Genomic DNA, 12,094 nt, shown 5'->3' with positions numbered 1-12,094 from the left:
AGTGGCCCGATCTCAGCTCACTGCAACCTCCACCTCCCGGGTTCAAGCGATTCTTCTGCCTCAGCCTCCCGAGTAGCTGGGACTATAGGCGCGTGCCACCACTCCCGGATAATTTTTGTATCTTTAGCAGAGACGGGGTTTTGCCATATTGGCCAGGCTGGTCACAAACTCCTGACCTTGTGATCTACCCACATCGGCCTCCCAAAGTGCTGGGATTACAGGCATGAGCCACCATGCCCGGCCGACGTACACGTTCCTTTTTGTTTTTGATGTGAAATCTCACTTTGTCATCCAGACTGTAGTGCAGTAACACAGTCTTGACTCTCTGCAGCTTCGGCCTCCTGGGCCCAAGCAATCCCCCTGCCTTAGCCTCCCAAGTAGCTGAAACTACAGGTGCACGCACTCACGTACACCCACACACACACACAGCATGAGCCACCGTGTACTCCCAGGCACTATGATAGGTGCTTGGTGATCAAAAGTGTAGTACATGTTACCTTCCCTCAAGTGAGCCAACTCACTTTCTGTATAGTTAAGACAAAGTCATACTATTTAAAATAAATGTAACTATTTTAGGGAGAAAAGGTATATGTTGTATAATTATAGGTGGCAGCTTATTAACATTTAGCGAATTTTTAGATATAGGGTACTTTGAAACCTCTTTCCAAAGTTATCTAAGATACGCAAGTATCTAAGATGGTACTTTGAGATCACATGATCATCATCTTTGGTACAATTGGAGGCAGAAACAACAGAGTGGCAGTGGGGCAGGTACGGAAGCCCAGCCCATTGTCTGCACAAGAGAAAGGATAATAAAGAATAAAGTTAGGGTCATAAAAGACCCAGTTCTTACTATTTGAAATAAGAGCAGGGAGAAGGGCTCAAGAGTCCCAAGGACAGTACAAGGATGGGAAGTGGGCAAATAGAAGCAGCAGATCACCAGCTGGGAGGGCTTCCACCTGGCACCGTTACCCCTGCTACGTCTCAGACTGAAGCTTGGCCAGGCTACCATGCCTTGTCTGACTGTAGGCCTGCTTCTACAGAGGAGTCACAGAGCCAGGTCTTCATTTGGGAAAACACTTTTTGTTTTGTTCTGTGAGGCAGAATCTCACTCGGTTCCCCAGGCTGGAATGCAGTGGCAGGATCTTGGCTCACTGCAACCTCTGCCTCCCAGGTTCAAGGGATTCTCCTGCCTCAGCCTCCCAAGTAGCTGGGACTCCAGGTGTGCACCACTACACCTGGCTAATTTTTTGTATTTTTAGAAGAAACGGGGTTTCACCATATTGGCCAGGCTGGTCTCGAACCCTTGACCTCGTGATCCACCCACCTCAGCCTCCCAAAGTGCTGGGATTACAGGCATTGGCCACAGCGCCAGGCCTACACTTTTTTTTTTTCCTCTGAGACACTATCACCCAGGCTGTTTTTTCCTGAACCAGGATGAGCTCCTTGAAACAAGTGGGTCAGGGAGAGAAGTAAAGGGGTAAAATGTAGACCAGGAAAAATGGAGTGATAGACACTGGAGTAAAGCAAAAAAGTATCTGCGAGAACAGAGAATTCACAAATAGGAAAATATCCAAGAATGACTCTAATTTCCTGGGGCCTCTATTACTGTGATAACGTATTAACAAGCATCTTCTGTGTGTTCAAAGTACTTTTCAGCGTGTCTTTTAGCAGTTGCAGAAATCAAAGAAAGCAGCTTGATTTCACAGATATGTAAAGTAAGCAATTTGACGAGATTCTTTAGAAAGGAAGGAATGGAGCCAACAGTAGGGATCCCGGGTCCTGAGAAAAGAGCTGCTTGTTATCAAAAGCCTGGAGTGGCACTGCCGAACGCTGGTCCGCCGTGGCCTGTCTGTACAGCCACCTCCCTCCTCCCACCCTCCACCCTTCAGCAGTGGACCAGATAACCTTAACCTCTCTTGCCTAATATAGAACTTTTTCTCCTCTGTAGATTCTTTGTGGGAAAGAGATTCCTCGCTGGATCAATCGACTTGCCTACTTCAGCTCCTGTATTCCCTTTCTACAGAGTTGCCTCCCGAAGGAGTGGCTCACACCCGCAGCCCTGCAGTCTAGTGTCAGCCAAGAGCTCCAGGATGAACTGGAGGAAGCAGAGGATGCTGCCGCATCTGCTTCCGTGGCAAGCACTGCAGCAGGCTCCAGACCCGGGCGCCACACTAAACTATAAATGTCTCCAAAATCACACATTCAGAACTGTCTCTGGCAGTTGAATATCACTAGAGAAAAGTAAACAGAGTAAGCATCCTTTGGATATTTTGTATGCAAAGATGGCTCTCCCCCAAATCCCAGTTTTTCAGCTCAGGATTATATTTGTAATAAAAAAAAAAAAAATCACTTAGCGCAGGAGGGAGAACTTTGTAAGAAGCTGCCCTCTGTTTTTTTTACCCACGTGTAAATCTGGATTTACTTCTGTTTTATACAAGCTCTGTTAAGTTATGTTTACAGGATTTTGTATCGCTGTTTACAAATCTTGCGTGGACTCCTGCCACCATGAAACAAGAGAACCTTCATGTCTTCAAAAATTAGGCAGGTAATCTTTGTACACTTCTGACAATTGCCAGATCTATGGCATAACTAATAGGCACACAAAAAGGTACTTAGACAGTTACAGTCACCATCACCTGCTTAAGAATGATCTTTTCAATTTGTGCTTGTTTGGTTTAAGTTGTTGGCACCAGGATTCAGAGAACCAGACTGGCCTGAGGTGAAGGAGCACACAGCCCTGAGGGCTTGGAACCCTGGGTCCAGTTCCTCTTCACACACCCTTCCACTCTGAGTAGCACATCTCCCAAGGTGCCCATGGAACAATTGGTTTCATCCCCAGTATCCGTCCACGTAGGCAGGGTGGTATGTTCCATGTCTCTCTGACTTTGATACCACTCATTCTATAGTTGTTTTTTGTTAAAGATATTCTTAGTAGTAACTGACAAGTGTTTTGCACATGCATTGGGGGAGGGGCTTCATTTTTATTTTAATACACATTTATTTCCTCCTTGCACAGGATTTTGATGGTGTAGGAATATCCTAAGTGGTAGCCTTCTGAGTAGCAGTATGAGTTGATATTCAACTGCTTTTAACTATTCGGGCTACCTTTTATACTAGACTTTGAAAACTAGAATCTAAAGTCCACCCCAAAAAGGTAATGCTTTGATATTTTATACTGTTTATGCACCACATCAGAAAGAGTATGTTGGAGTTTGTCTGTCATGGGAGTCATTTTACATCGTAAAACAATGCCTAGTCTCATTGACCAATCGTTGAAAAATCGTATTTGTGTGTCTCAAGATTCATATTTTTATGTTCTCTCAAATGTGTGTCTCTTACGTAACATACTCTAAGAATGAAATTGTCACCACAGATAAATCCTTGTTAGCAAGGAATCTGTCTGCTTGAGTCTACTCCTAGTTTGACCCTTGGATGTAAGAACCAAGTCATTACATGTCAAATTCAATTTTTCTGCCTTAAGAATGAATGTCCTACATAAAATATTGGATGTAGTATAAAATTATCCAAGGCAGTGACTTCAGCTTTATATATATATATATATATAAAATATAGTTAGTTTTAAAGTTATTGACATTTATTTAAATTTTTAGATGGGACCATTTGCTATTTCTGTGTGAGGATACATACCTTTCATTAAACTATATTTTTAACTTTTCCATAAGCTGATTTTGATTCATTTTATCAACTTAAGCACACCCTGTTCATAGGGAAAATAAACCTTGGGTTATAAGCATTGGCCTGAGGACAGTGAAGCCACTTAACCTAATTTATGCTTTGACTGTTCTGTTTCCAGAGAGGAAAGCCTTTACAAATTACTCTCAGTTCTTTAGGGGGCAGAGCACTTGTTTCAAGAGGTATGACAGAAGAAAGGAATATATAAACTCAATGAGATGTTGACTTGGTTCAGGTCTAAAAATGAGATATGGGGCAAAACACTAAGGCTCTAGTGGTGACCTGTTCACTGAAGAGTCCTATCACCAAATCCCAGGTTAGTACAAAGCCTTTGATACAGTTTGCTTGTAATATTTTTAATAATGTGGGGAGTAGTTTTTCTAATTCATTCGAGTGTATATGATTTAAACCCGGGCTACTGACACAAAGAGTAGCCATTAGTTAGACACTTCTTGGTGAATATCAGGAACATCCCATCCATGCTTGACCAGAATCCAACAAACCAGCATACAGTGATTTAATTGTTGTTTTGTTGTATTTACTTTCATCTGCAGCATTTGGAGTTTAAATGTAAAGGGTTCTAGTAAAAATAGTGTCCTAAGGCCAATTACCATACTAACAATCAGCAGATAAAATTCTGGACGTGAGATTCCTTGTAATCTAATTATACCTGAGGTTGAGAAATAAATATCTTCCTTTAGAAAATCTCATTCAAGTCAGATTCTTTTTCTACAGTTCAAAATTGAGAATGGATTTAATTAGCTAGCATTTAGCCAGCTTATTCTTGTCCTTGGAGAAAAAGAATCATTCTCAACCTGATCTGTTAAGAAAAACCCTGTATGAACAATCTGGTCATTGATGTACATATGATATGGAGTCTCATCATTGTAACCAGGTGAAACTTACTTCTCATGGTGGGTTGGACAGTAATACATGTGAGAGGGTCAGAAGCTTCTGGTTTCCATTGTTTGTTTTAAATAGCCTTGGGGTTTTTTAACCCCTACAAGGGGAGCATCAGCTTTGGAAAGTGTGACTTTGTAGGAGTGTAGAAGGCAGTGGTGTATGATCTTAGCCTCTTCTTGATGCCTGAACTCCAGCCAGCTGTTGCTCTGACCCACAGCAATAGAGCAAGTTACCCATCACCAGCATTTGTACAGAGCAGGGAATTCTGGTTTTAGTCCATTGGTAGCACTGAGTGTATGAGGAGATTCAGCACCACAGACAGCTGCAGGACTCCACATCCATCACAAAACGGGTAGAAACACATCCGCTGCTTCAGGCTTCTAATCTGTGTGTCTCCTTATGACTCCATTTCTGTAAGATACTCTGTAACTTTGTTATATGCTGTATTTTCTTTAAAAGATTTGGATTTTTGTTCAGCAAGCTGGCCGTCCAGCCATTGTATCTTTTTCTTCAGTATGGTTTTAGAGCACAGCTCAGTTCTGAGGTTTTCATTGTCTACTCTTCCAATACACGTACATCTTTACTGTTTGAAAGGTGTTACAGCTGTCAAAGAATCTTCATGGACCTGAAGATAATTTCTTGTGAAGTTGAATGCAAGTGTACTGTCATTCATAGTGTTTATATGAAAATACCAGGAATCTTCACTTTTGCTACCTTGATATAGCATTGGGCTATCATGTTACAACATTGAAATACATTGATTTATTAAAAAATACTTTTATAAGAAATGTTTTATCATGCTTTCTGACTTTCAGATTACAACTGTTGTGTATTTGTTGGGCAGGGTGGGAGGGTATATTTTTAAAAACCCAAGGATCCCACCTGCTCAGCAGGAACATGATGACCAGCCCCTCTCCATCCTGTCTTCCTCTCACACTCACACGTCCATTTATTCGCCTGCATTCCTCTTATGCTCAGATCTGTGGGCCAGTGCCTTAGCTGTCAAAGAGCACCCTGGTTTCTGGGGAATGGAGGCAGGGTGGGACAAGCTAGAACAGACTGTTCCCCAGGAGTGCAGGGGACAGACCTACAGAGGAATAGCCCCGACACGTGCACACACTCTTGTCTTGAAGCAGCAAGCAAGCAGGAGCCTGAGTGACTGAGTTCGTCATTTCCCACGGACCTGCTCTTCTGCTTGGCCCCTCCAACCTGCCCATTCCCCTTCCTCCTCCACTGGCCACTTTGCACACTGCAGAGCAATATTTTCCTCCACTAATTTAAAAATTGTAGTGAGCCTAGATTGCGCCACTGCACTCCAGCCTGGCGACACAGCAAAAGATTCTCTTGAATTAACTATTAAATCAATGAATACCAGCCTTTGTGGCCTGTCAATGCCCTTCCACTCTGCTAAGCAAGAATGATCTACAACTTACTTGTTCTGGCCTCAAGAACAAGAAGCAAAAGAGAACTCTTCCCCCAGGCTAATACAGTTTCCTAACAGACTGTAATAAGGAGGTTGCAAATTCAAATCTGGTAAAGCAACTTTGGGATCTTGCTTGGAGAAAGAATGCCAAGTATCTGGACGACAGGGGTCTTTTGTTGTATATTTTTCACTACCTGCTCCTGACGTTCTCCTAATCACCCAGATACCGACCTTGTTCTATAATAACTTTGCAGAAGTCAGTGCTAATAAAAATCAACAGCGAGCTTCTTGCTACACTCTCCAAGAAGTTAGTGGCAGACAGCTACTTCCTTCCTTATGGATTCCAAACTCAGAGAATTGCTGAGGCCTTTCATACGTATCCCTTGGTCACTTCCTTCCTGTCAAGGCCAAGAGGGGAACTAAAGATGGGCCCCCTCTCAACATGCTCAGGGAGGCATTCATTCTGCTGAGAGTAGCTGAGCCCATTTGTATTCTGCAGCCCCACCCTGATCTGGGAAGGTGTCATGGTCCCAATAGAAAATGAAGCAGTCCTATGCTGGTGAGGACTTGAGTAGAACCCTCCTTTTTGAGCTCCTCCCTGACACCTGACCCCCTCCCTTAGGAACAGTTGCCTGGTTCTACCAAAGCCACTGGCTACCAGACTGTTTCCTTCACACCCCAAACTTCCAGGTGACCTGTGGTATTTATAGCTAGGCAACTTTCAGATGCTTCTGAAGCCCCACCCATGAGGCTGTCCTCATAGCCTTGTAAATAGGTAGAATCGGGAGTAAAGTTACCAAAGCCGCTACACCACGTGCCTCAAAGTGGAGTGGAGTGAATGAGGCCTTCTTACTCCACTGGAAGAAGAATATGTGTTTGATAGGGGAGTGAAGAACAAATCAAACTAAGAAAAGCAATTTGGTCTACCTGGCACTCTCAGTCTACGTAGACAGTGAATATCCACTGAAATGGGGCTGGGATTTTCAGATCAAAAAACCAGAATAAGATCGACGGGAGCCAAGCTACAAAACACAGATGTAAACAAAGATTGAGGAAAGCTCGCATGCCTTCCTCTCCCTCTGCCAGGATCAGTTGAGTGGGCACCACAGGAATAGCCTAGCATTTCCCCCTGGCAAGCAGTTGATAATCCACAAAAGGTTACTTTGTGGGTTTTGAGGACAAGACAAAGAAAAAAAATCTTTACCACTGCTTTGTGCTTAGGCCCATGCTGACTACTATACACGTTGTTTCATTTAATTCTCACAACACCTATGACATCATTCCTGCTTTACACAAAGACAGTTGACAGATCTTTAGCCCAAGGCCACACAGATGGCATACGAAAGGCCCGTGTTTGAACTTAGCGAATTCTTTTTTTTTTTTTTTTTTTTTTTAAAGACAGGGTTTCACCATGTTGGTCAGGCTGGTCTTGAACTCTCGACCTCAGGTGATCCGCCCGCCTTGGCCTCCAAAGTGCTTGGATTACAGGCGTGAGCCATCACGCCCGGCAGAATTTAGCTAATTCAAAAGCATTTCTTTTTCCATGCAATCATACTACTTTTCTGAAATGGCAAATCTGCCCACCCCAGACCTACTAAATCAGAATCGCCATTTTAGCAAAATCCCGAGGTGATTCATGAGTAGATCAGTGTTTAAGAAGCACTGCACGTCTCTACTAAAAATACAAAACATTAGCTGGGCATGGTGGCACGTGCCTGTAATCCCAGCTACTCAGGAGGCTGAGGCAGGAGAATTGCCTGAACCCAGGAGGCGGAGGTTGCGGTGAGCCGAGATTGCGCCATTGCACTCCAGCCTGAGTAACAAGAGTGAAACTCAGTCTCAAAAAAAAAAAAAAAAAAAAGAAGCACTGCTGCATTTCGTTAAGACTCAGTTCTGTGTGGTTCAAACCTATTCTGCCCATAGAGATGAGGATTTCCTGGAGGAGTTAACTGGGCAGCCTAGAGACATGAATATCTGAAGGACCTGCTAGTTGACTCTTCTAAAATTCAGTAGAGGCACAGTAAGATTTTCTAAATTTTTACTGGGTTCGACCCAAGCAACATAAATTATTCAAGGAGTACACACCCCAATCAACATGAACCATGATCTTGAACCCTCTAGCATTGCTACAAGGAGTAGTTACCTAGAAGCCCCTGATCCATGCACTAAGGATTCTGAACTATTGTCCCAACTAAGATCCAGCTTCCTGTGAGAGACCGCCAGGGCCAGGCACTTCCGGTGGCCATTCTGTACACTTGAGTTACCACTGAAAGCCCAAGCCCCCAGGCCATCCATCCCGACTCTCATCCCCAAGGAGTCTTCTACACGCCCTTATCTGGCCGGCACCTCTCCATCCTTACTGTTCTGCCTTTCCAATGTGTCCTCTGGAACTCCCAATCTGTGACAGGCAAATGACCTAATAGACTCCATTTTTTCAAATGTTTCTTTACCTTTCTGCTTTACCTGAAACCTGGCTGTCCCTTGAGAATCTCTCCGTAAGTGTACCCTCCATCCCCTAATTGCTGCTTCCAAATAATTTCTCCTCTTTCCTTCATAACCTCCAGCTCCAGTGAAACCTGTGCTACCCAGTTCTACCAGCTACCCCCCTTCATTGTTGCTCTTCTTCCTGCTCATACTGTTTCTCTCCAGCATTTCCTGTCATCATTCTCCATGACTTCATGTTAGATGATCTGTCCAGTACCCTAGCCCAGCGTTTAACGGGGCTCTGTCATTTGGGGCAGGACAATAATTTGTGCCAGACAGCCCTCCACAATACGAGCCTTATGGCATCTCTGCACCTGCCTGAACATGACCAGCCTGTCACCCCTCCAGAGTCTGCAACATCCCATGTCCCTGTGCCCTCCCCACACTTCATCCCCAAGGGGATCGGGAGTCCTCACCTCAGTTGAGAACCTTCATCTCACATCAGCCATTCTTTGAAGACTCTAACTTTTTGTCACTAGTCACATTCTAAACCACTTCTAAAAACCTTAAACATCGCTAACCATGAACTTCCCAGCTCACACTAGTACCCTATACTCCAAAAGTCTTTGACTTACCAAGTTCCCAAATCCATCAAATCCGGCAGTTTTGTTAACGTCACCTCCCTCCCATCTTCATTCCTCTTTTCACTGAGCCTAAATTCCACAGTCATTTCCTTCTCAGTGCTTTCCACTTCTATGCCCCTTTCTCCATTTGAACAGCCTGGCAAACCCTGTACGGTTCTAAGACCTCTGCATCTGAGCCTGATGAGCTGAATGTTGCTGAAGAAAAACCACACAACCAGGCTCAATGATCCTGTCCACAAACCTCAAATCGGCACACGACACCACACCATGGTTTACTACAGTTGCCCTGCCAGCTTGCTGCTCTCCTGGATGACAACGCTTCTGTCTTCACCTCCCCCATAGGTTCCCCATATATTTTAGCTGAGAACCTCGCTTTATGCTTCAGTGAAAATAGAGACAATTTAGGCAATCTCCCAGTCTGCAAGCTCACCCGAATTTGTGCCGTCTCTATAAATAAATAACGCCTTAGTTGTGAAATAGTATGCAAAAGAATATATAAACTCTATATGTTTTATTTATTTATTGGGCTGGAGTGCAATGGCGACATCTTAGCTCACTGCGACCTCCACCCACTGGGTTCAAGCAATTCTGCCTCAGCCTCCCAGCCTCCCGGGTAGCTGGGATTACAGGGATGTGTGCTACCACACCCAGCTAATTTTGTATTTTTAGTAGAGAAGGGGTTTCATCACGACAGCCAAGCTGGTCTCAAACTCCTAACCTCAGGTGAACTGCCCGCCTCAACCTCCTAAAGCGCTGGGATTACAGGAGTGAGCCACCGTTCCTGGCCAGTATATGTACAATTTAAAGAGTGATAAAATGAACACCTCCCTGAACCCACCATTCAGCATAAAAAATAGAACATCAGCAACACATGTAGGCTTCCTCAGCCACTCCCTCTTCCCCACACTGGAAAGGTAACGGCAGTCCTGGTTTTGTGTAACTGTTTCTTTGCTACCTACATATGCATCCCTGGGCAATACTATATGATTTTGTTTTGACTATTTTGAACTTTATATAAATGGAATAAATTTCAGTTCTCTAAAATGTTAAATTTTTATAATTCATGCTTATTAATGTGTATAGTTATAGTTCATTCATTTTCACTGCTGTATAGTATTTTGTTGGATAAATATACCATAGTTTTATGTATACATTCTACCTCTAATGGCTATTTGGACTCTTCCCAATTTTTATTGCTGTTATGACCAATGCTACTATGAACATTATAATGCAGATCTTCTGCTGCAGATGTAAGGATTTCTCTAGGAATGGGATTGGTAGGTTGTAAGGAAGGTGCATGTGTAATTTTATTAAAGTAGAGAAAAGGGATATTCTTATTACACTTTTATTAAATGAAGTCTTATTCAGCCCTCTCTCCATCTTCTAATCAAACAGCTCCGGAAGCTAGTTATTCTTTTTTAATGACATAAAATGAAATTCTAGAACCGACCTTAAAAATATTTTTTATAATTAACTAAAAAACTCAAAGAGATAAAAACTGGTGCCCAACCCCCTCGCAGCCACTGGGAAAGATTACACTCAGCATCACAAGAGTAGTTCAAAGAATCTGATTGATTTGGTTAAGAACTTTCAATAAACCGTTTTGTTCTATGAAAAGTGGACATGTATGTGAATATTCATCACTATTTGCAACTCTGAGCAACAAGGTCTTGTTAGACTCCTACAACTCTAGGAAATAAATAAATAAAAGTATTTGTGCAAATAACCACCACGCAAAAATAACGTCCTAAAGGAACCTCTGTCTGCCTGCCTTTTTTGAGACAGAGTTTTGCTCTTGTTGCCCAGGCTGGAGTGCAGTGGCACAATCTCAGCTCACTGCAATCTCTGCCTCCCGGGATCAAGCAATTCTCCTACCTCAGCCTCTTGAGTAGCTGGGACTACAGGTGCCCGCCACCACACCCAGCTAATTTTTGTATTTTCAGTAGAGACGGGGTTTTGCCATGTTAGCCAGGCTGGTCTTCAACTCCTGACCTCAGGTGATTCGCCCACCCTGGCTTCCCAAAGTCCAAGGTTACAGGCATCAGCCCCTCACCCAGCCTTTTGCCCCCTTTTCTATTGGATTATTTATTACTTCTTATTTGTAGGGTTTCTTCTTATATCCTGACTACTATTCTTTGATGGTTCTGTAGCTGCAAATATTTTCTTCCAGTTTAAAACTTGTCTGTTCATTGTTTTTAAGGTATTTTGAGAAACAGAAGCTCATTTTAATGCAGACAAAAATATCAATAGTTTTGCAGCCATAAAAAAGAACGAGTGCATGTCCTTTGCAGGAACATGGATGAAGCTGAAAACCATCATTCTCAGCAAACTGACAAAGGAACAGAAAACCAAACACCACATGTTCTCACTCATGAGTGGGAGTTGAACAATGAGAACCCATGGACACAGGGAGGGGAACATCACACACACGGGCCTGTTGGGGGGGATCAGGGGCAAGGGGAGGGAGAGCATGGGACAAACAATGTATGCAGGGCTTAAAACCTACATGACAGGCTGATAGGTGCAGCAAATCACCACGGCACATGTATACCTATGTAACAAATCTGCACGTTCTGTACATGTATCCCAGAACTGACAATGCAATTTAATACACAGTTTTCTCCATTGTAAATAATTTTCATATCTTAAGAGCTCTGTCTCTCCCTCTAAATCATAAAGATATGCTCCTTTTCTTTTCTAAGAGATGGGGTCTTGCTCTGATAGCCAGGTTGGTCTTGAACTCTTAGCCTCAAAGCAATCCTCCTGCCTTGGCCTCCCAAAGTGCTAGGATTACAGGGATAAGTGATGGTGCCTGACCATCCTATATTTTCTCCTAAGTATTTTGTCTTTTGCATTGATCTTTAATTCAGCCACAATTGATTCTATGTGTGTGTGAAGTAGGGCGCCAATGTCATCTTTTTCATACGGATAACTATTTGTCCTAACACAATAAACTGGATAGTGAATAGTCTATCCGTTACCCACTGTTCAACAATTCCTACTT

The 12,094-nt window shown here is 43.2% G+C and overlaps 1 protein-coding gene across 1 annotated transcript in view; it reads left to right on the top strand.

Moving 5' to 3' along the window:
- The window catches only part of DESI2 (desumoylating isopeptidase 2), a 60,390-nt gene extending 55,003 nt beyond the window's left edge, over nt 1–5,387 (top strand). Inside the window, exon 5 of the mRNA XM_032242204.1 lies at nt 1,952–5,387. Within this exon, the coding sequence (XP_032098095.1) occupies nt 1,952–2,185 (234 nt within the window). The 3' untranslated portion in view covers nt 2,186–5,387. The remainder of the gene's footprint in view (nt 1–1,951) is intronic.
- Nucleotides 5,388–12,094: the final 6,707 nt, after the last annotated feature.

Source organism: Sapajus apella, unplaced genomic scaffold (genome assembly GCF_009761245.1).
Source record: "Sapajus apella isolate SASKATOON/1434 unplaced genomic scaffold, GSC_monkey_1.0 scaffold49, whole genome shotgun sequence".
NCBI lineage: Eukaryota > Metazoa > Chordata > Mammalia > Primates > Cebidae > Sapajus > Sapajus apella.
This window is presented reverse-complemented; position numbering and strand designations above follow the sequence as displayed.